The following is a 25,593-nucleotide window of genomic DNA, read 5'->3' on the forward strand; positions in this document are numbered from 1 at the left end:
ATGAGGTTCATTAGGTAACGCATTTACTAACATGAACTAATCATGAATTTATTAATCATAATTGAGCATTTACTAATGCATTAATAACATTTAAGTCCATGCTTGTTAACATTAATTAATGCACCATGAGTTAACATGAACTATCAATGAACAACTGTATTTCCATTAACTAACGTTAACTAACATGAACAAATACTGTAGTAAATGTATTGTTCATTGTTTGTTCATGTTAGTAAATGCATTAATTAACATTAACTAATGAATCTTATTGTAACGTGTGACCACCAAAACAAAACAAACCCACGTGACAAAACAGACACTCCGGAAGGCGCACAAACCTGCAACCGTGACACAAGTGGGACATGTTCCTGGGTTAACATCTAAGTTGATCCTGGAACAAAATTTCAATCAGCCAATCAGAATTAAGGGATACATTTACAGTTTAGGCTTACGGATTTATGCACTTCTACATGATTGCTATTAAACTGTTATTGGGTTTAGAGGAAGGAAATGGATATGGATTAGCCGTTGATCAGCATGTATCGTACTTTGTGAATTGGCATTCACTTTGTGCAATGTCATATTGGAGTGTTTGCTGAAAAATTGGTCACGGTTTATTTTGGTGGTGGGTTTGTTGAATTTATGTTACATTGCAACTAATTATCATTAAATTATAAGTAGACTGTTAGGTTTGGGTTAGTGTAAGTTGACATGTACTTGCAAAGTTTCTTACAGTCAGTTAAATGTCTGCTGAAGAAGCATTATCAACAGATATTAAGCAGAAAGTCTACTAATACTCAAATGGACCATCAAAATAAAGTGTCACCGAAAAATCACATGTGACCATTCATTCTTACCAGAGGTGCTGCGTTCTCAGCCTCATAGATGTAGAAATCAAGAGGAGCCAGGAAATATCCAGGAGCCGGATCATTACATTTTTGGCCGACCATGTTAGGCCTGCATTTACACTGGCCATCCACCGAGGAACATCTGTGTGGAGGATATACACATACCATCTTGTAAACAATTTATCAAATATTAGTAATGTACTGTAGGAGCCGACCCCGCAATCATACGGGACTAAGGCCAAAGAAGAAGAAGAAGTAATGTACTGTAGATAGGAAACTATAGTAGCTTACTCTGTTTTCAGTGCCCCTCCAATGTCACAGTCGCAGGGTATGCAGCCATAGACTGTGTTTCCCAGACCCCAGTAACCTGGCTGGAAAAGTGGGAATCAAATATTAAAGAGCCCGTATTATGGGTTTTTAAAAATTCCCCTCCATGTAGTGTGTAACACAGCTCTAAGTGAAGTGATGTATCCAGCTAAGGCTTAAATCTGTAAGAATACAGTGTTTAAAACTGTTGATTCATCTATAAGAGTCGACTCAAAGTGCTTCAAACGAGTCGCCTTGATAACGAGTCATCAGGTGTTTCGCCATGACGTACGAACAAAACCAAGTTATTCACGTGCACGCGCAAACCCGGGAGATTTCAAACCTGAGGCCCCGCCCTCTGACGCAGAAACGCAGACACACACACACACCCACAAACACACGCACACAAACATGCCGGTCGATTGAAGTCACACTGCAGGAGGATATTATCGAATCTCTACCCAAAGATGAAACCTCAGCATTATAACCAAGCAGTTGGAAACTACTGGAAACTTCTGCAAACTACATGCTACAAAGAATACTTCATCGCCGTTTGTTAAAGGAAGGATCAGTAAAGAGTAACTTACTGCTGGACATGTCAGGATGGGTTTCTTCCTCCATTTCTCAAGTAGTACGTGCGATTAAAGTTGTTGCCTCGTTGACTCTAGCTTGCAAATGTATTTAGTTGTGATTTGTTACTTGTAACCGCGTGTACTGTATCAGGTTAACTGGCTATATTCTCTTATCGCGCGCAAAGCCACGTTAAAAACGCGACGCGTGCTGCTTTGTTTACGGAGCTCCATGCGTAGAGGTCTGCATTCCCGCTGCAGGACACGACCAGATTTCTGCCGCGCGGGAATACATTTCCGAATAAATCGCAGGAGCAGTCGGTAACGGGTTTAATTTGGGATGGGAGCGGGCTGTCTAGCAATATCGCGGATATTGCTATGCGAATGAGAGAGAAAGAGAGCTTTGCCTGTGTGTTTGCTTGGTGCTTGTGTGTGTGTTTATACAGACAGCTTGGCTGTCTGGACTGTTTAGCTGGGGGATTTTCGGTTATGTTCTCCCCTGCTCTGTAGCGGGATCGGGCGCGGCGGGCAGAAAACGGGGCGGGTCGGGCACCGGGACAACAAATTCTTAATATAAGCGGGAGCGGTCGGGTTCAGGCTAAAAACTGGCGGGTGCGGGCGGAAGCGTTGTCGTCCGGAGGTGTGTGTGGGTTTGTGTGTGTGTGTGTGTGTGTGTGTGTGTGTGTGTGCGCGCGCGCGCGCAAGGACGAGGGCAATATGTGTGTTTGTGTGCATTTCACTCTCTGACTGAAGGCAGTCGACCAATCGCAACAGACTGTCATCGGTCCAATCAGCGCAGATTAGCTTCGCGCTAAGGAGGGGTTTGGGAACAAATGAATCACTGGACGATTCATACGGGAGTCGCTGGAATAATTAGGTAAAAATAAATGCAGATTATAAGACCATGAAAGTGTTTTTTGACCTTGCATGCATATTAGACGGTTGTTGGAGACCCTTACAACCAAGATATGACCCTATTTCATGTATAATATGGGCTCTTTAAAGTGTAACTCAGTTATGGTTATGTGCTTGGGTCTGATTGAGACACTCACCAGACACTGGTCACACTGTGAGCCGTAAGCGAAGTGCTCACAGATACACCTTCCTGTTGTCGGATCGCAAGGGTTGCCCACTTGTATGGTTCCCAGGAAATTACACCTGCACACTTGATATGTATAAATAAGTTAAGGATTGATAAATTAGTAAATGTATAAATGAATTTAGGATTTTCAGAATCCACTTGTTATTCTAAACCAGGGGTCACCAAACTTGTTCCTGGAGGGCCGGTGTCCTGCAGATTTTAACTCCAACCCTAATCAAACACACCTGAACAAGCTAATCAAGGTCTTATTAGGTATACTTGAAACATCCAGCCAGGTGTGTTGAGGCAAGTTGGAGGTAAACCCTGGAGGGACACCGGCCCTCCAGGACCGAGATTAGTGACCCCTGTTCTAAACTATGCCTTTTAATTGCATTTATGAAACCCTGTTCTGGAGTCCCATTAGCACCACGTTTGAGTTATTAACTCTCCAGGGTTACCTATTTCAGCTGTGAAAAACCCTTCGGTGGGTGAATCAACACTTACACTGGCAGCCGCTAGGATCGTCCCGGCTGAATCCGTAAAACCCAACCTTGCAGCGGTCACATCGCTCTCCTTCGACGTTTTGTTTGCACACACACTGGCCATTCACTGGATCACACAGACCACGGTCCACCGACCCATCAAGATCACAGTCACAAGCTGGACATGAAATAGGACAAAACAGAGACATGTGGGATCCTTTTTCCCAGTGCATTTTCTGCCTGAATGAAATTGATATTTGAGATGATGTAAAGCACACTGTAGAATATGCATCAATTTTTTTGGCACAAGGTAACTCACGTATACAGGCATAAGGGTCGTCCACAGAGCGTTGAGGGTCCTGGTAGTAAAACGGCCCACAGAGCTCACACTGAGGTCCAATGCGGTTGTTCCTGCAGTCATCACACACACCACCGCTAACCCCACCAGTGGCCAGATAGCGCGCTAACTCAAAGTGACACTTCTCTGAATGGCCATGACAGTTACAACCTAGAACATTAAAGAGCAGATTTATGTTAGCATGTGGGAATGTTAGCATGAAAAAAAGTTGGAAAAACTCCTGAGTGGTGTGCAGGCCTGGATTAAGAATTCAGAGGCCCCTGGGCACATTGTCTTGTTGGGCCCCCTACCCGGCCGAACCCCTAAAGTTGAATTAAACAATAAGAATATTATAATGTTTTTTAATAAAATAAATAAATATTCTATTGCCTGCCTACATATATTTATAGTCTACACATATTGTACTTATTTTTAAAGCATTTAAAGCACACTTTGATTAAGAAAAAATACTAATAAAATTAGTGAAAATTAATAGTTTTTAGTGTACTTATTCAAATTCACTAAAGCAGTACTAAAGTCAGAATGATTAGCCCCCCTGTTTATTTTTTCCCCCAACTTCTGTTTAACGGAGAGCAGATTTTTTCAGCACATTTCTAAACATAATAGTTTTAATAACTCTTCTCTAATAACTGATTTATTTTATCTTTGCCATGATGACAGTAAATAATATTTGACTAGATATTTTTCAAGATTATATACAGCTTAAAGTAACATTTCAAGGCTTAACTAGGTTAATTAGGTTAACTAGGCAGGTTAGGGTAATTAGGCAAGTTATTGTATAAAAATAGTTTGTTCTGAAGACAGTCGAAAAAAATAATAGCTTAAAGGGGCTAATAATTTTGTCCTTAAAATGAAGTTTAAAAAATTAATAACTGTTTTTACTCTAGCCAAAATAAAACAAATAAGACTTTATCCAGAAGAAAAAATACTATCAGACATACTGTGAAAATGTCCTTGCTCTGTTAAACATAATTTAGGAAATATTTAAAAATGTTTTAAAAAATTCCATATGGGGCTAATGATTCTGGCTTCAACTGTATACTTTAAAGGGTATTCGTTGTAAATACAAATTAGTTATGTTAAGATGTTGCTAACATTTAACACCAGGTGGAAAGTAGCTGTTTATAGAAACAATTAAATAACTATTTAGATGCTGTTTATACACATGTAAAATAAGCTAAACTTTATTAAATACCCACAAGCCACTTGTGTCTTTATTTCCACATTCTAATTATTTTCATTTTTAAACAAAAATTTTTTCGCTTCTATTAAAAATAAACATATTTTCAATCTGAAATGTAATGGGGAAAAAAAGAAGAATGAGTTCATCAGATGCTGGATTCCAACTGGTTGATGATCGATCGTGTCAAAACATGTTGCCATGCATGCACTTTCCGAGCTACGCCACTCACACTACTGTCAATTGTGCTCTTTAGTTATTGTCTCTGTCAATCAAACAGTGATGGGCGGAAAATCCCTCAAATAGCTTATTCCGAACAAGGTGTGCTATTTGCATTTAGCCTAAATAGACACTCCAAAATCTGCATTTTTTTCCCCCCTCACAGGGGCCCCAAGTGCGCACGTGCCCATAATGCCCATTGGTTAATCAGGCCCTGGTGGTGTGATATAATGTGCTTTCCCATCAGGCAGTAACAGGAACTCAAATAGAACTTTATATAAAATACATGTATTGTGTATTGCCATACTTCCAAAGCACTTTACAATCATGTGAGGGGATCTCTTCTTACCACTACCACCACCAGTGTGCAAGTAAGAGCAGATAAAGGAAATTTGGTCATACTGTTGTTACACCCATACTCTTTAAAAGAAGAGCCATTGGATGTTTAATAACCACAGATTAAGGACTTCTGTGCACTGTCTCATTAAAAAGTGCTCAATGATAGTATAGTGTCCCCATCTCTATACTGGGGCATTAGGACTCACACAGACTGCAGATTAAGCGCCCCCTGCTGGCCTCACCACTTCCAACAGCAGCCTAGTTTTCCATGTGGTCTCCCATCCAGGTACTAATCAGACTCAGCGCAGCTTAGCAGCAGTGAGCAACCGGTCTAGGCTGCAGGGTGACATGGCTGTGGTTATTATTCAATACTATTTAAAATTTTCTGTTCATTTCAGGCTGGTTTTAGATTGTCGCATTAATGGTTTTGTTGGTTTTAGTTCAGTTTTTATTTTGTGAGCATGTTTCAGTTTTTATATATAGTTTCTGTTTTAGTAATATTAGTTTACAGAGTTACAGAGTTGACCAAAGCAAAGTGTAATGTTTATACAGCTTACATTAACTCTTGTGCAAATCTCTTAGTTCTAAATTGAATTGTTGTCTATAATTGAATTGTTTAAACAGGCACTAACCCCAAAACCACACAAATGCAGCTTGAAAAGCAACACAATCTGATGAAATCAGGCAGACTTCTTTGTATTAAAAATAATAAATGTAGTTAAAATGGCTACTATTAATACGGAAACAATTACTGTTTTTGCTAATTATTATTTTATCTCAGTTAGTTTTCAGTGACTGTTACTTTAATTTACATTTACATTTAGTCATTTAGCAGACGCTTTTTTCCAAAGTGACTTACAAATGAGGACAAGGAAGCAATTTACACAACTATAAGAGCAACAATGAATAAGTGCTGTAGGCAAGTTTCAGGTGTGTAAAATCAGTGTAAGAAGCAAAACATTAGTATTTATTTATTTTTTTGTAGTTAGTGGAGGAGTCAGAGAGGCAATTGCAGATTAGGAAGTGAAGTGGAGACTAAATAGTTGAGTTTTTGGTAATTTCTTGAAGACAGCGAGTGACTCTGCCGTTCTGATGCAGTTAGGGAGTTCATTCCACCAACTGGGCAGATTGAATGCGAGAGTTCGGGAAAGTGATTTCTTCCCTCTTTGGGATGGAACCCCGAGGCGATGTTCATTCACAGAACGCAAGTTTCTGGAGGGCACATAAATCTGCAGAAGTGAGAGCAGATAAGGAGCAAAGCCAGAAGTCACTTTGTAAGCAAACATCAAAGCTTTGAATTTGATGCGAGCAGCAACTGGCAGCCAGTGCAAACGGATGAGTAGCAGAGTGACATGTGCTCTTTTAGGTTCATTAAAGACCACTCGTGCTGCTGCGTTCTGAAGCAGCTGAAGAGGTTTGATAGAGTTAGCTGGAAGCCCGGCTAGTAGAGACTTGAAATAGTCCAGTCTGGAGAGAACAAGAGCTTGAACAAGGGGTTGAGCTGCATGTTCAGATAGGAAGGGCCAGACCTTTCTGATGTTAAAGAGTGCGAATCTGCACGATCCAGCAGTTCTAGAAATCTGGTCAAAGAAGTTTAGTTGGTCATCAATCGTTACTCCAAGGCTTTTCACCATTTTGGATAATGGTTGCCCCGTCCATCTGGATTTGAAAAGTTGTGATGTAGAGTCAGATTGGCAGAAACTTTAAGCATTTCTGTTTTCGTGAGGTTAAGCTGAAGATGATGATCTTTCATCCAGTGTGAAATGTCTGACAGGCAGGCTGGGATGCGAGCTGGAACCGAGGGATCATCAGGGTGAAAAGAGAGGTATAGCTGGGTATCATCAGCATAGCAGTGGTAGGAGAATCCATGGATGACTGATCCTAAAGATGTTGCGTAGATGGAGAAGAGAAGTGGCCCAAGAACAGAGCCCTGTTACTGTAGGTTGATGCTGTAATTTCATTTCAGTTTTTCATTCATGAGTTTTATGTAACATAATAAGCATTTTTTTGACCAATGGTCATAGTTTTAGTTTTGTTTAGGCCTACTAAAATAACCTTGCTAGCCACCAAGCCCGGTTTCCTGAGAACTAATTTCCCAACAGACCATTTTCCTGGTTGCATTTACATCATCACAAGGAACTCTTAAGTGATATAAACTGTCCAACACTGACATCAAGTGCTGCATTCAACAGAATCAACACCTGGGATGGAGGACACAGTGACAGAAGATGTATTTTCTGAGTGTTGTGTCTCTTATGATAGTAAAGATGGTATGCAGATACAATACCATAATACACTGTCTTAACACTGTCCTTCAATCACATGAATTCACACAATCAGCATACACGAATGGTAGTTCCTGCTGTATTAGACCCTGCTTTGAAGTAACAGCTAATTTAGTTTCCCCAAATGGCGTTTTCGGGAGCTAAAATCCTTCCAGGCTTTGTGGTACAAACACAGCAAAACACTGCTAAAAGGTTTCACCTATGAGAAAGTCCCAATAGCACAGGTGTCAAACCCAGTTCCTGGAGGGCCACAGCTCTCCACAGTTTAGCCTTATTAAACACACCTGATCAAACGAAGTCCTTCAGGCTTGTTTGAAACTCAAAGGTAAGTGTGTTGAAGCAAGGTTTCAAAACTCTGACACCCCTGCCCTGGAGAATTACCACCAAAGTGAGATTTCTTAGTGAAACATCTTTTTGAGTGTTGAGCCAAATGTGGTAATGTGTGTTTATTTTTATTTTACATCATATTCCCTATTCCTTATTTTTAAAAAGCCTTTTGAATTGCCGTTTGAGGTTCAAACTATAGTAAATAGTCAACCTGAGTGCTACTTACGTTTGCAAACATCTGAGTCTGCTTTTCCACCTGGCCTCCAGGGGGCGTCATGGTAAAAGTCTTGACAGCGCTCACAGTTGTACCCGGCAGTGTTGTGTTGACACACACATCTGCCATGCACCTAGAAAAAAAGATGAAAATCATTAAAATCATAAAAGGCAGACATGCTTTACGAATAAAAGCCTTTGTAATCATTTTCTTGTACACTAAAGCCTAACAACTTGTGAATATTATTAACTGCACTCTAGAGAGAAATGTGAGTGAGACACATTAACTCTAACTGACGACAATAATATGGAAGCTTTTTTTTTTTACAAATAAAAATTAAAGAAATATCTTTTTAAATCATTCACAGGTTTTATCCTGTTAAACATTTTTTACAAAAATTCAAAAATGACATTGACATCTCTTGCTCTTTCTGTGAAACCTCTTCTGAATCTGTAGCTCACTTGTTTTGGGAGTGTCCCTGTTAAATCTTTTTGGTCTGATGTAAACTCTCTAACTGTTCAAAAGGTTTGTAGTGATTTTTCTTTAAGCTATAGACATGTTCTTTTGGGGTTTTATTTTAAAATAAACAATTCCTTAATTCAACTTTTTGCATGAACCTCATTTTATTTATTGGAAAGTTTTTTATACACAAATGCAAATATACTCATTGTAAGCCTAATTTTTTATTTTTTAAACGAGAACTAGATTTTTATTTAAAAACCATCACAGACTCTCAAAACAAGAAAGCTATTTAAACTTATAAAACATGTGCTTTATTTAATATTCTGCAATAATTTGTTTATCTTTCTCTTGTGCCCTCAATTATTTACTTTATTTTTGTTTCTTTCTTTCTCTCTCACGTTGTCTTTATTTTGATTTACCTATATTATATTTGTTCTAAATTTGTTACAATTCACTTATTTCAAAATTTAATATTCCTATTGATTGTACTATACTTCTTTCAGTTTTGCATCTGTATTTGTTGCAATGTACTGTCATTATTGCAATAAATAATAATAATAATAATAATAATAATAATATGGAAGATTTAAGAGTTTATTTAACGGACTCTGACTTTTCAGGACTTTTCATTATCTTTACAAAGTGTTAGATATTATGATTTCTAAAGACTATTATCTATTAAGAATATCAATCTATTACTAGAGGACACTGTGCTGTGCAGTTTAGGCGTACAACTTTTGCACGGTCAGTCTCATCACTTAGAGACTCCCATTTCTGAAACACACTTCCTATTAATTTAAGGGGTGTTACAAATTATTCAACATTTAAATAACCCACATAGCAAAATATCTCTGGCCCACACAATCAGCTTTTGCTTGGCCCACATGCTGCAGTGAATTATTTAAGATGACTGCACCAAGTCTGGCTTCCAGACAAGGGCCAAACATCGATCATATCTGGGCCAAGTATCAGCCAGGTTAATAATCCATAACTGGGCCAGATATGTTGGTGTGTCACGACTGTAATGAAACTGATAAGCTCATTAATCTTTAGGTGTGCTATGGGTGTGCTTTATCTCGAAGCGACCTGATTGGTAGAATTTTTGTTCGTTATTTGAAAATAAGTGAAGTTTAATTTTAAACTAATTTCAAGAGGAGCATGAGCTCATGATTGACCCAGCTGGTCCACATTAGCTAATCATGATCCTCCAATCAGAGATCCCAAGTCACTATATATATATATATATCCTCATTCCCTTTCTACAACTATCTTCGTCTGGAAGAAACCCCCCCTCCTCTCCTTCTTCCAACTTTATACAGAATGGGCGGCACGGTGGCTCAGTGACTAGCACTGTTGCCTCATAGCAAGAATACCAAAGGCGTTGGGTCCTCGCTGGGCCATCTGGTATTTCTGTGCGGAGTTTGCATGTTCTCCCCGGGTTCCCCGGTTTCCTCCCACCATCCAAATGTGCTCTATATTATGGATAAAATAAGCCTAAACCTTTTTTCTAACGTCTTACTCTCAGGAAGTTCGCCTTGGTCTCAGCAGCGTGGGAGTTTGAGATTGACCTGTGCTCAATCTCCCCTCGCCCTGCGAAAGGGGGGAACCCTGGGTTCGAGGATCCCTTAAGCTTAGAGCTTTCTCCCGGGACAGCATGCCAAACAAGCTATGTATAAATCATGAGCTAAGTGTGAACTTCTGAATAAAAATATATATTTAAATGTGGGTCAAGATAGGGCAAACTAACATGGCCCACATATCAATTATTAAAATCTGGGCCAAACTCTACATTTTAAAAGTATTGTGTGCCACCTCAAAGACAGTACCATTTCTGCCAAACCCCGGCCATGTTTGGCCCACATGCTGTATGCCAGTGGCGGATGAATGCCTGCTGTGCCAGAAATCTGGGCCAGAATTCTTTGCTACCTGGGAAGTTAAAGAAATGGCTAAAAGCAAGTCAAGTTTGTAATCATGTGTAACTCTTTTGTCTAAAATTTTAAGAAAATCTTATTATATGTTTTATCCTTTTGTCGTTTTACTGTTATTGTATGTGAGATAATGTGTTTTTTTTATTTTAGGCTGCCTTTAAAATCTAGCAGGGGCAACAGATGAAAGTTAGCCCTTGTGGCAAACTCTGGCTTATTTACAGTTCTACTGCTGATGAATGAGCATTGTCCCTGTTAAATAAATAAATATCATTAAATACAGACACAAAACATTCATTCATTCATTTTCTTGTCGGCTTAGTCCCTTTATTAATCCGGGGTTTTTACCCTTCCAGCTGCAACCCATGCCTGGGAAACATCCACACACACATTCACACACACACTCATACACTACGGACAATTTAGCCTACCCAATTCACCTGTATTGCATGTCTTTGGACTGTGGGGGAAACTGGAGCCCCCGGAGGAAACCCACGTGAGCGCAGGGAGAACATGCAAACTCCACACCGATACGCCAACTGAGCCGAGGCTCGAACCAGCTACCCAGTGACATTCTTGCTGTGAGGCGACAGCACTACCTACTGCGCCACTGCTTCGCCAGACAGAAACATATTGAATTGAATAAAAGGCTATCTTGGCTCAGACGAAAAGTAGTAGGCCTCCCTGCATTAAACTGAATTTATTTGCAATTCGAAGCAGATCGGAGTTCATTTAAAATCGAAAATCCTGTCATCATCTGCTCACCTTTCATTTGTTCCAGACCTGTTTGAGTTAATTTCTTTTGTTGGACATAAACGAAGATATTCTGAAGAATAATGAAAACCAGTAGCCATTGACTTCCTGAATATTTTCCTGCTATGGTCAAAAATACAGGTAACCACCAATCTTCAAAATAAGTTTTTAACTAGTGTGTTTAACAGAAGAAAGAAACTCAAGGTTTGAACCACTTTGATGAGTAAATAACACCTTTTGGGGTGAGTAAAAGTTCTTTCTATGGCTGAACTATTTCTTTAGGAGCTATTTATGATATGCTATTTGTCTGTCTTGCAGGAGTAAGCTCACCATGCCAGGCTCAGTAAACGTATCTCCACGTGCGCCGTCCACAGGAATGCACTGACTGGCGTGGCCATTGCAGAAGCAGCTCCCCCGAACCACCATCTCATAGAGGGCGTAATAGTACTTATCCTGTGGGTTCCTCTTCCGTCGAGTGAGCAACGTGTCGCCCAGGGTGAGCAAACGTGTGAAGTTTACACGCAGGTTCGTCAGGGTGATGAGCCCTGAGGATTATAAGAAGTGAATGATGTTGCTTCTGTAGCATGATGCACAATATATCAGTCCACCGTTTTGGGGAGGATATTATAAATTTCGGTCCCACTTTATATTGTGGCCTTAACTAATATGTACTAACACAGGAATGAATAGTTTGTTACAATGTACTTATTGTGCAAATACATGTATTTACTGTGTACTTATGCTTGATTAAATACATGTAATTACATCTGTAATTAACTTTTGTAATAACATTTGTAAATACACTGTTGACCATCCCTTACACCTTAACCCACCCTTAAACCTACCCATGCCACTAAACCTGTTCATAACCTAACCCCTATCCCAACTTAAAAGCACTACAAGTGTTCTCAAATACATTATAAACACAGAAGTACATTGTATTTATTTTTTTGATGTTAGTACATTGTAGTTAAGGACACTTAATATAAAGTGGGACCTAAAAATCTTATTCAGTAATGATTATTATTAGATATTTACACTTTCTGTTCCTTTCCTCTAGGGGTAATCAGTAACAGCATGAGCCTAAAACCCCATAAATGCATTAAAGAGACTCCAGCAGACACTCAATGTCACACGATGTTAATATTAGGTTAGATTCAGGTCACCAGCATCTGAGAACAATGTTATTTTGACAGCCAATAACAATGTGAAACAGTGTTCATATTTGGTTGATTTTAGGTTGTGTTGGAAAGGGACCAAAATCCAACGTCGAGCCAACATCTTAAACCAATGTCTTATTGACTTCAAATACTGACATTTCTTCGTCAGGTATGGCAACCAAAATCGTCCTCACAACGTCAAGCTACTCACTCTATCTATCTATCTATCTATCTATCTATCTATCTATCTATCTATCTATCTATCTATCTATCTGTCTGTCTGTCTGTCTGTCTGTCTGTCTGTCTGTCTGTCTGTCTGTCTGTCTGTCTGTCTGTCTGTCTGTCTGTCTGTCTGTCTATCTATCTATCTATCTATCTATCTATCTATCCATCCATCCATCCATCCATCCATCCATCCATCCATCCATCCATCCATCTATATCTGTCTGTCTGTCTATCTATCTATCTATCTATCTATCTATCTATCTATCTATCTATCTATCTATCTATCTATCTATCTATCTATCTGTCTGTCTGTCTGTCTGTCTGTCTGTCTGTCTGTCTGTCTGTCTGTCTATCTATCTATCTATCTATCTATCTATCTATCTATCTATCTATCTATCTATCTATCTATCTATCCATCCATCCATCCATCCATCCATCCATCCATCCATCCATCTATATCTGTCTGTCTGTCTGTCTGTCTGTCTGTCTGTCTATCTATCTATCTATCTATCTATCTATCTATCTATCTATCTATCTATCTATCTATCTATCTATCTATCTATCTATCTATCTATCTATCTATCTATCTATCTATCTATCTATCTATCTATCTGTCTGTCTGTCTGTCTGTCTATCTATCTATCTATCTATCTATCCATCCATCCATCCATCTATCTACCGATCTATCTATCTATCTATCTATCTATCTATCTATCTATCTATCTATCTATCTATCTATCTATCTATCTATCTATCTATCTATCTATCTATCTATCTATCTATCTATCTATCTATCTATCTATCTATCTATCTATCTATCTATCTATCTATCTATCCATCCATTCATTCATTCATTCATTCATTCTTCATTCATTCATTTATTTATTTATTTATTTATTTATTTTAAGTACACTTTTATTTAGAAAAGAAGAAATGCAGGCCTACAATATAGATATGGAAATTAGGAAATGATACAGGAAATAATCTGTAAGAGACTGGAATACAAGTACATACAGTTACAAAGTGATAAAAACAATAAGTAACAAATAAGAAATAGAAAAGGACAAAAAGAGAACGAAATAAAGAAAGGGGAGGAACGAAATTAAATAAAAACACAGAAAGTATCAAAGACTAACTTACTTGAAGAAGCTTGATATTTTCATAAGTTTCTATTAACTTGCAGAATCTTTTGTTTTTAGATAAATGTAAAGCTTTAAGCAAGGATTCAATTTCAATTAAAAATGGGCAAATAAGGGAGAGGATTTAATAAATTTTGTTTGTGGACAAAGAATTCTGCATACAATCTAAAAAAGTTATATAGTATATATATATATATATATATATATATATATATATATATATATATATATATATATATATATATATATATATATATATATATATATATATATATATGGTGTGTGTGTGTATATTATATATATAATTCACTGTAAAGAAAATGTACAGTGTTCAAACATGTTATAACGAGAGGCGTTTGAAGCACACAGAAAAACAGATTTTTTGTGGGTTTATGTGAGCGTGCTATTGGATATATATATATATATATATATATATATATATATATATATATATATATATATATATATATATATATATATATATATATATATATATATATATATACAACAGTTCTGTCTGGTTCTTGAATCTGATTGGCTCATAGCCGTGATATATTTAAGCAATATCAGCCCCCGTACAGCCTCTTTACCCTTTGTGTATTACTCCGCCCACATACAGCCAGCAAAAGCAGACACTACAGATCTAAAGTTTAAAAGATGCTTGCTCAGCTGTTTAACTGTCAGCTTATGATTTGAATCCAACGCGGAAGAAAGTAGTTCCTCATACAGTAGGGTTTTCGAGACTCTCAATGTTTGATTTTGTTTTTATATACACAATTATGCCGTCAAACTGTTGTATAAATGCAATATCACACTCGTAGCAGCCAGATATACAGCCATATCGCACTGCTACTCGTGGGATATTGCTCACATATATATATATATATATATATATATATATATATATATATATATATATATATATATATATATATATATATATATATATATATATATATATATATCCAATAGCAGGCTCACATAAACACATAAAAAATCTGTTTTTCTGTGTGCTTCAAACGCCTCTCGTTATAACATGTTTGAACACTGTACATTTTCTTTACAGTGAATTTTTTCTAGCTCACTGTGAGCTCATCTTTTAGATATCAAGGTCTTTTGCTTATTGGACATGCCTTTAGGCTTGACATCTTAATCACTGTGCTATTTCTAAAACAAACAAAAAAAAAAACCCTAAAGGAGACATGAACCTTGAATAGTAGAGTCGTATGGATCATGGATGTCAAAACTGGGATCTAATGCTTTTAACACCACCTGAATGGAAAGTAGAGAAAGGACAAAGCTGAATTGAATGTAAACAAGTGACTAAAGAAGCTGGATTATTTCAGCATTTTTTGTGAATGTACCTCTCCTTCAGTGGACGGTTCTGCACCAGAGTAGCGACTGTCACAGACTAGATCATCAATACTGTGAGCTGGTCCTTCAGAGATGCCAGGGAATGAGTTGGCGCAGTCCTCTGCGAAATAACGAAAAACCTTCCAGGTTCTCCCAAAGTCCTTTGACCTCTCGACCAACATGGAAGCAGGCCGGAAACTCTGTTTGAGAGCATTTGTTATCAAGCAGCTGACTCAATCCTATGTGAAAAACCAAGTTATTCAAATTTAAATGAGATTTGTCAGACTGGAAGAGCTGAATGTACCTTGAAAGTCAGAATTAGATGACTAAACTGAAACATTGCTTCCAGATCCAGCTGAATGCTCACTTCATGCACACCTGTGATTTTTAAAAGGAAGTTTAAATTACAGATGCAGGGAGAAGTTAACAAAGGAGTTCGTGCGGAGATGTTAGTTTGTGGAACGCACCGTTCTCGGACTGCCACCACTTCATCTTGCGTTCGGGCTGAAAGGTGGTGATGATGTTCTCTATGCGGTGGCTGCTGGGATTGTGGTGGTCATTGTAGGGGCTCCTGGAGTCACAGGTGAAGCATTTGCGCTCATTCTGAATAGCGAAATAAAGGGCAGTAGTAAAGTGTTTATAAAGTGTTTATCAACTTGTAGTAAGACATTCAGTTTTTTTGTGGTCTATGGCAGGCCACTTTAAAGGTTCAGGACACCGTGGAGAACTTTTTTTTTATATTAACAGATTTGTATGTGTTGAGCATCAGTTAAGACAATGTTAGCACCTGTCAGCTTTAATTGTGGGGAAAACTGGATAATTTTGAGCTTTTGTCAGCTAATTTCAGCTTCCGGGTTTAAAATAATTTTTGGGGAGGGATCAAAATCGGCGACGTAGCGCAGTACTGCAAGTGCAATGATGACGCGTCGGTTTCTCATTATTATTCATAGCGGAGTTTTCTTATCCTATGAGAAGAGCCGGCTGCTTAATTATTCATGAGAGCACGCGCTTTCCGAAGGCAGACCTGCCAGTTTCAAGCAAGCTGTGAGTGAGACACAGACCAACGGCACGTAGCCGTTCATGAAGGCTCGTATGTGTTTGTTTCCATGATCCACAGGGTTTGTTGCATGTTTTTTCCCCACGATCCTGTCAGGGCCGATCATACAGCAAAGCTGTGTGTGTGCTGCAAGCATTTTTGTCGGGAGAGCAGCACGAGAATTAGAGAATGGCGGACGTTGACTTTTATCAGGAGTTCGTTCACATTCAGACACATCGCCGTGCTGCTGTGTTTGCCTAAATCCTCCAGATTACCAGCAGGGCTAATGGTTAAAATTGACAGGTCAGGAGACCTGCTGCACTGAGTCTGCATTCAGGATCTAAAATTTAGACACGGGGATCGAGGGAGAATCCTCATAGTGTTTACATGAACACACATCTTCATAATGATATAAATTGTGGTTGTCTGTATATGAAATTACGAATAACAAATGTTGCAGGGCATTAAATTACTGTTTATTTCTTTGCATTTTAACTTTGTGAACTATAAACTCATGCGTCTCCTCACGGTTTGTGTCTCATTTTGTGAGCTAACTGACAACAACAGTTGTTCGCTCCCCTTCTCCCCTGCTGGCCACGCCCACTCCTGCCCGATGCTCGCGGAGCTCCACGCCCATTAATCATGCATCTTTTGAAAAACTTCTGAAGTAGACTTTAACCGAAAGTGGGGGGTGTCATGGCCCTTTAACACTTAATTTTTAAAACATACAGTACTGTTATCTCTTTTCTTGCTACTACTCCAGTTCCTAATTTTCAGTTCATTCATTTATTAATTTTCCTTCGGCTTAGTCCCTTGCTCAATCGGAGTCGCCACAGCAGAATGAACCACTGACTATTCTGTCATATGTTTTTTTTACGCAGCAGATGCCCTTCCAGCCACAACCCAGTACTGGGAAATGCCGATACACTCTGACATTTACACAATACGGCCAATTTATTTCATACAATTCACATCTTTGGACTGTGGGGGAAACTGGAGCACCCGGAGGAATCCCCATGCGGACATGCGGAGAACATGCAAACTCCACAATGAAATGCCAACTGACCCAGCCAGGAGTCGAATTAGTGATCTTCTTGCTGTGAGGCGACAGAGCTAACCACTGAGCCACCATGCTGCCTCTTATTCAGTTCATTAATTTCTTAATTTTCTTTCGGCTTAGTCCCTTGTTTATCAGGAGTGGCCACAGCAGAATGAACCACTGACTATTCTGTCATATGTTTTTTTACGCAGCAGATGCCCTTCCAGCCACAACCCAGTACTGGGAAACGCCCATACACTCTCACATTTACACACTACGGCCAATTTATTTCATCCAGTTCACGTCTTTAGACTGTGGGGGAAACCAGAGCACCCGGAGGAATCCCCATGCTGACATGCGGAGAACATGCAAACTCCACAAAGAAATGCCAACTGACCCAGCCAGGAGTCGAATCAGTGATCTTCTTGCCGACAGAGCTAACCACTGAGCCACCATGCTGCCTCTTTTTCAGTTAATAGTATTAATATTTATTCATTATTTAGTAGTGATTATTCTTTGACTAGTATATATTTCAATTGTGACTAGTACAGTTCTTTAATATGCTATAACCTATTCAGTAGGCAGGGTCGGATTAACAAAGACTAATTAACAAAAGGGCAAGGTCAGGCTGAAGCCCCAGGGCCCACAGAAGGAGGCAGCCCTTGATTTGCTGGCAATTCTTTTGCACTATACCAATACAACTGGATTGATTTTATATATATATATATATTTATATATATATATATATATATATATATATATATATATATATATATATATATATATATATATATATATATATATATATATATATATATACACACACACACACACACACACATACATACATACATACTTACATACATACATACATACATACATACACATATATGGATTATATATATCCATATATAATTATATATATCCATATATAATCCAGTTGTAATGGTATAGTCCGATTGTAGATGGGTGGAAAAGTGTGTAGAAAAGTGGAAAAACAAGAAAAAAACAGGGGGGAAAAAACACTGAAGTTTGTTTGTTGTCTAGCAGACGGACAACGGCATTTTGAATCCCGCACTAGGTCTCGTAGGTTCTCACGTTACTCAGCCATGCACTCAGCTCACCATTCTTTTTTTTTTTTCTTTATAAGATTTATTTATTAGATTTTTATGACAGTTAACAAACAAAAGTAAAAAGAGACAATAACAGTACAAAAAGAAAAAAAAATATATATATAACAGTACAAAATTGATTAAAAGAATAATAATAAACCACACTATAACCCTCATACTGTGCGACACACAGTATATGACATGCATAAACACTATATGATGTGCATAAATTTTTCAAATTGAAAAAGCAGGTCGGTTCCAGACGTTGAGGTTGACAGCATGGTGTATTAAGTAAAATAAACAATAATAATAAAATAAATTAAAAAAATAAATAAATAAAATAAAAAATAAAAAAAAGCGAGAGAAAAGAGAAAATGCTCACCATTCTTTTACATTCTTTTTTTGACCCCTTTTAATAAAAATAACTGTAATAGACCAATGCACAATGAAATATTGGTGCTTGCTATTTCATCAGATGACATATCTGATCTTACAGCAGAAAACAAATGATGCTAGCTTGCCGTAGCTGACTCATAAGGCCAAGATGTTTGGAAAATTAGAAGCATTGATATCATTAGGGATTAATGCCTTCTAAAGCAAAGAAAGCAAATGGGAAATTAACCGCAGAGAGGTTTGTCAGCAGAACGGATTCATGTACAATATGTGACTGAAAGAGTGACTTTAATGACTGGACCTGACAACTTCACGACCTCGCGGAAGTGAATAATGGCGGATAATCAACTAATAACAACTTCCATTTCAGTCAGGCCCTTACAAAACCAATGAATGATTTTGGAGGACTTTCGGAGAGATGCGGAGCATAAAGTCTTATAGACTGTTTTTGCTGGGTTTCTTTGGAGCTTGACAGTCTTTTTCACTTTCGCTATACTGAAAAGACCCACCAGGACGTTCTTCAAAAAGCCATCACCTTTTATGTTCCACAGAAGAAAGAACAAATAAAATGAACAAATAAAGAGAATTTTCCAGAGTGAGTTTTGCTTTTAAAATCGTCCTTAAGCAGGGAGATGCAGAAGCTCCTGCAGTTATGTATTATTCTGTATAATTAGTCTCTCCTAGCAAAAACTCATAAGCATTTCCTGAAGCAAGGCAGAATGTTGAGACAATAAAGTGCAATATACTCTAGTTGCGGGCATGTATGAACAGGAGCTGTCCATCGCATCACTAAACTCAGCCTAACACCTAGGAAACCGTCCGAAATGCATTTGCAGCTTCCTTTTATTATTATTGGAACCCATGAAAAGTGCTCTAAATATACAAAATAAGTGCTATGCGACACACCCACATACCAGCTTTATCACCTGTATAGACAGGGCCGGGGGTTTGGGGCGGGAGGAAAGGGGAATATGGAAACAGGCATAAATTAGTCTTGTGGCGGAGAAGAGGTAATGACCTATACAACAGCTCAGGAAGGCACATCACAACTTGTCTGTAGTATGTATTACCCAAAGGGTTGGCCAGAGCGCTGTCAATCCACGCTGAAAAGGAGAGGAAATAATCTTTTATCTTAGGGGGGTGCTGAAAAGGGACCATTTTAGGATGGAATCTAGGATTGGGAAGATGTTATGCAAATAGGTCTAAGAAAGCGAACTTCACTGTACTTGCATTCCTAAGGGAAATGTGTTTGCTTGAGAGCTGAAGGACTTCAGAATTTATATCCTTGAAGCATACGTTCTTTTTTTAGCTGTATAGCGGCAAAACCTAAGGAAGGCTTCTACATTAAACCCAATGAGCTATGTTCTGGAAGAAACTCTTTGAATTCACTTCCATTTCTGGTTTAATACTCTGAAGACATACATTTTTTACAGCGCATGCCCCTCACTGACATCTGGACCCCTTGAAGTATTGCGATTTTGACAACTGACCTCCAAATATCCCAGGATGCAGTAATTTTGCGGTCTGTAGAGACCGCAGGTTGAAGAAGCTGCGAGCTGAGCAGCACGGCCCACCATGAGGTCACCGAGGTTAGGATAACACGAATTCCCCACACATTCGTCCTGGAGGCGGACTGGAGCTGCAATCACTACAAGCAACAAACGTTCAGTTAGATCAAGTTTGAATGTTAGCTAAACCTTAATTAATTAGGTTGATGACTTGTCCTGTACTTTAAATGTGCGTCCAATCAAACACTTTCACGTATGAGAATGCCCCTCCCTCTAAATTAGCCAGCAGTGAATCATGATTTATGGCTATGATGTAACTTAAGCCTGTTGGCTATGTAAATGTATGCCTTCCTGTGTTTTGTCAAAAAAAATGTGTCATCACAGGAAAGAAATCAGCACAGTCAGAGTGTGTTCTTTCTGTTGACCTCTCTATGCACCTTAAAGGGCTAGTTCATCCAAAAATATTAATGAACTCACTATTTACGCTCCCTCAAGTCGCTCCAAACTATGTGTTTCTTTGTTTTGTTGAGCACTATGGGTTCTATTTTAACTATCTAGGTGCAAAATCTGAAGCGCAGGGCGCAAAAGCATTAAGGGCATGTCCGAATGGACTTTTGCTATTTTAAGGATGGAAAAATTCAGTCTGGGTCACTGTGCAAGGTCTAACAGGGTTGAGCTTATTCTCTTAACCAGTTATGGGTAGGGCCAGACGGAATCTGCGGACGTTTTTTGCTATTTCTGCGGAGAATTTTGGTAAAAATCTGCGGATTTCTGCAGAATTATTTTGGGGGTATCCAGCGGAGTATCATAACTTACACTTTAATATATTAAATAAAAAGTAATAAATTACTGAATAAAAACTGAATAAATTCCGATTTACACATTTACTCAAGTAAATAAACAGAATTTATAATGGGCTAAAAAACTGCAGAAATCTGCAGAATTCTTGGGAAAATCTGCGGAAAATCTGTGGAATTCTGCGCGCGCAGATTCCGTGTGGGCCTAGTTATGGGTGTGTTTTGTGAATAAACCAATCAGAGTCTCATCTCCCATTCCCTTTAAGAGTCCGTTGAGCTCTATGGCGTATTTGCTATTTACAAGGCGGACTTTGTAAGTGGAAAAACTGAACGCTTCACAAGTGAGGAAAAAGGTAAACAGAGCATCCGCATTGTGACGATAAAGAACGAGCCTCCTCCAATCAGCGTTTACTTTCTCTTTCTATTTTTCTTTCGTGGATAAGAAAACAGTATTGTACACTCCACACAGACATCCATTAGCCTACATAATTAATTTCGTTTGTTAAGCGCAAAGATTTGTTTCAAAACTATGTCTAAATTCAGCTCTAATTTCCAACAAACTAATAAATGAACAATAATAACAAAGTGAGTTATATCCTAATACACATGGGTGCATGGTGGCGCAGTGGGTAGCACGATCGCCTCACAGCAAAAAGGTCACTGGTTGGAGCCTCGGCTGGGTCAGCTGGCATTACTGTGTGGAGTTTGATTATTATCCCCGTGTTTGTGTGGGTTTCCTCCGGGTGCTCCGGTTTCCCCCACAGTCCAAAGACAGACACAATTTTCCTTATTATAGTAGCCATAGTAGTATTATAGTAGCTGGATTTTTAATTGGTGTAAAGAATAACTAAATGTTTACAAAAGCATTTTGATATTGGTAAAGGCGTCTGCAACTTTTGTGAAGCATCAAATCACTGTCATATTAACTTTCAAAACATGTTTACGACTGCATAAATGTATTATTTCTTTTTAAAAAGTCACATATTGTGCATGTCTTTTATCATACACAAATTGTACTAAAGCGATCTGAAAAGTTCATATCAATAAATATTCTCTTTGCACCACCAGGTGGCAGTCTTTGTATTTTCATTTCGGGGGTGCAGATTGCAGATTTATTATTATTATATATATATATATATATATATATATATATATATATATATATATATATATATATATATATATATATATATATATATATATATAGTTAAATTATTTACTATTTTCCCAATTTTACATAACTACTACTATAAAAAAATATCAAAATTTGGTTCATACTTTCAGTATTTTCTTTGCTTGAACTGATCCGATCTAATCCTGTTTATATGAAATGAGCCTGCTCCTGACCTGGTTTGAGCTACCAGAACTGTTGCTATGACAGCAACTTTCGGATCAGTTTTGAACAACAAAACGATCCTGGATCATGTTAAATCGTCAATAACCAAGTCCAACTAATTAAGTAATCCACGTACGAAGAACAGACCCCTGCTTTAAGCTGATCAATTGTGTCTATTTTAGTTCCTCAAACAGCAACGCGCCAACAATGCACCTTAACATACCTCTTTTCTAGACCGAAACACCCATGAGTTCACAAAGTGGTGCAAATGGATTTGCTATCTAAACAAAGTGACGGAAAACGGGAAAATTACGATTGCGTTGGTCTGAAAATAGCAACACGTCGCAGCAAACATGTCTCGTGCCTTATTGCACCAGGAGTATGATAGGGCCTTATATTTTAAAGAAAACTGAAAAACTGCAACTGTTTCCATAGTAGGAAAAACAAATATCATGGAAGTCAATGGTTACAGGTTTCCAACATTCTTCAAAATATCTTCTTTTGTGTTTAATTAAAAATAAAGGTTTGAAACAAGTAAAGGTAGAGTAAATGATGATTTTTCATATTTTTTGGGTGAACTATCCCTTTTATTTCCCAGAGATGGGTTGTGTCTGAAAGGGCATCCGCTGCGCAAAAACGTGCTGGATAAGCTGGCGGTTCATTCCATTGTGGCGACCCCAGATTAATAAAGCCAACAAGAAAATAAATGAATGAATAAACTATCCTTTTATAGATGACAAAATAAATTGAGTTGCTTTTTAAAGAAAAACTCTGAACAGCTTGAATATTTTACAGAAACATTTTCCTTAAAGCTTTGAGACTTATTTGCAAGGATCTGATCATTAACATAAAGCGGTGGAAGCAAGATGATTGAATTTACTAATGTAATCCCATTTAGACGCTTTATAGAAACCACCTTTTTAAGACAAGTAAAAGCTTTTAAGAAATACCACAAGGGGGTATTACTGATGTGTTTTTTATGTCTTAGGACAAGTAAATATCTTGAGCTTGATGGACCATGTTATGTGAAGAGTGCTGAAGTGCTAAGTGTTGAGATGGAGAAGTGCTAAAATGTTAGCTAACTGAGGATGTTTACATGCACACCAATATACCCTGGTAACTCACAACATTCAGCTTCTTGAAATAACCCATTGTCCTGTTTAAATGCGAACCAATATCCAGGGCTAGACAGAATCTCATGACAATTTGTTTGCTATTTCTGCATTTAAAAAATCGAAGAATTTATGTGGATTTTGAGAATATGACAACTACAAACTTAAGACATTAAATAAAAAATAATCACTTTTTAATTTTAAATATTGCAATTCAAATTTAATTGAATCTATTTGTTTGTTGAATGGGCGACACAGTGGCTCAGTGGTTAGCACTGTTGCCTCACAGCAAGAAGTTCACTGGTTCAAGTCCCAGCTGAGCCAGTTGGTGCTTCTGTGTGGAGTTTGCATGTTCTCCCTGCGTTTGCGTGGGTTTCCTGCGGGTGCTCCAGCTTCCCCCACAGTCCAAAGACATGTGCTATAGGTGAATTGGGTAGACTAAATTGGTGGTAGGGGCAGCACGGTGGAGCAGTGGGTAGCACAATCACCCCACAGCAAGAAAGTTGCTGGTTCGAGCCTCGGGTGGGGCAGTTGGCATTTCTTTGTGGAGTTTGAATGTTCTCCCTGTGTTGGCGTGCTGCGGTTTCTCCCACAGTCCAAAGATAGCTATATTGTCCGTAGTGTATGAGTGTGAATGAGTGTGTATGGATGTTTCCCATATGGTTGCAGCTGGAAGGGCATCCGCTGCGTAAAACATATGCTGGATAAGTTGACGGTTCATTCCGCTGTGGCGACCCCCAGATTAAAAAGGCAACAAAGCTAAAAAGAAAATGAATGAAATTTGCCGTAGTGTATGTGTGTGCTAGAGTGTATAGGTGTTTGGGGTGATGGGTTGCAGCTGGAAGGGCTGGAAGTTGGCGGTTCATTCCGCTGTGGCAGCCTCTGATAAATCAGAGACTAAGCCGAAGTAAAATATAAATTTATTTGATTTTTATATAAATTTATAATATAATATAATAATATATATATATATATATATATATATATATATATATATATATATATATATATATATATATATATATATATATATTATATTATATTATAAATTTATATAAAAATCAAATAAATTTATATTTTCAAAAAACTACTGTTCATTATTAGTGTCACATAACCAGCGATCGCTATCAAAAGATCGCTGGTTCTCACACGAACTCTCAGGACTACACTTCCGCATATCCCAGGACTACATTTTCATACATGCACTTCTTACAAACACGCACGCCTGGTCATTCACCTATCCTGATTGCAATCACCAGCTGAACCTTGTCACAGACTGATATCACACCATACTTAAGCCACACATTCACGCTGCCAGTTTGCTGAGTCTTGTTAGCATCATTGTGACATTACAACGCGGTTCCCTGTCTTGTTTTCTCCGTGTTAGACCTTAGCCCTGTATTCCATGTTTTCCTGTTTAGTGACCTGTTGCCTGATTTACGACTACGATTTTGGATTTGTCTGCATATACCCGATTGTACCTGATTTGACCATTGCTTGCCTGACGCTGAATAAACCTGCATATTGGATCTTACCTCCAGTTGTCTTTGTCACTCCACCCCAGTCGTTACAATTAGCTATAAAGTAGGATTTTACCCTGCTTCCCTAGTCCTACCCAAAACCTTACAAAATACTTGTGGAAATGTGTGTAAATATATATTTATTCAGTTTTTTAATTAATTTCAGTAATATTATTGACTAATATGAAAATGTAATTTATTTACAATACAGTTTGTAAATTAATATTTTCTGTGTTTTAGTAGATAAATTATATAAGGGAACTTTGTTTGTCTTATTTGTTTTATTTCGGCTAAAATAAAAGCAGTTTTTAAATGTTCTGAACCATTTAAGGTCAAAATTATCAGCCCTTTAAGCTATATATTTTTTCGATAATCTACAGAACAAAACATCGTTATACAATAACTTGCCTAATTACCCTAACCTGCCTAGTTACCCTAATTAAACCTTTAAATGTCACTTTAAGCTGTATAGAAGTGTCTTTAAAAAATCTAGTCTAATATTATTCACTGTCATC

The 25,593-nt window shown here is 38.0% G+C and overlaps 1 protein-coding gene across 2 annotated transcripts in view; it reads right to left on the bottom strand.

Moving 5' to 3' along the window:
• lamb4 (laminin, beta 4) overlaps positions 1-25,593 on the bottom strand; it is a 72,216-nt gene that overhangs the window by 41,442 nt on the left and 5,181 nt on the right. For both annotated transcript variants that reach the window (NM_173276.2, XM_068217307.2), the window contains 12 exons: positions 20,296-20,453; positions 15,693-15,828; positions 15,530-15,603; positions 15,237-15,425; positions 15,081-15,144; positions 11,679-11,893; positions 8,221-8,341; positions 3,606-3,794; positions 3,309-3,464; positions 2,776-2,888; positions 1,140-1,219; positions 858-990 (listed from right to left, as the gene is read on the bottom strand). In NM_173276.2, coding sequence (NP_775383.2) covers positions 858-990; positions 1,140-1,219; positions 2,776-2,888; positions 3,309-3,464; positions 3,606-3,794; positions 8,221-8,341; positions 11,679-11,893; positions 15,081-15,144; positions 15,237-15,425; positions 15,530-15,603; positions 15,693-15,828; positions 20,296-20,453 — 1,628 coding nt within the window. The remainder of the gene's footprint in view (positions 1-857; positions 991-1,139; positions 1,220-2,775; positions 2,889-3,308; positions 3,465-3,605; positions 3,795-8,220; positions 8,342-11,678; positions 11,894-15,080; positions 15,145-15,236; positions 15,426-15,529; positions 15,604-15,692; positions 15,829-20,295; positions 20,454-25,593) is intronic.

Source organism: Danio rerio, chromosome 25 (assembly GCF_049306965.1).
Source record: "Danio rerio strain Tuebingen ecotype United States chromosome 25, GRCz12tu, whole genome shotgun sequence".
In the NCBI taxonomy this organism is placed as follows: domain Eukaryota; kingdom Metazoa; phylum Chordata; class Actinopteri; order Cypriniformes; family Danionidae; genus Danio; species Danio rerio.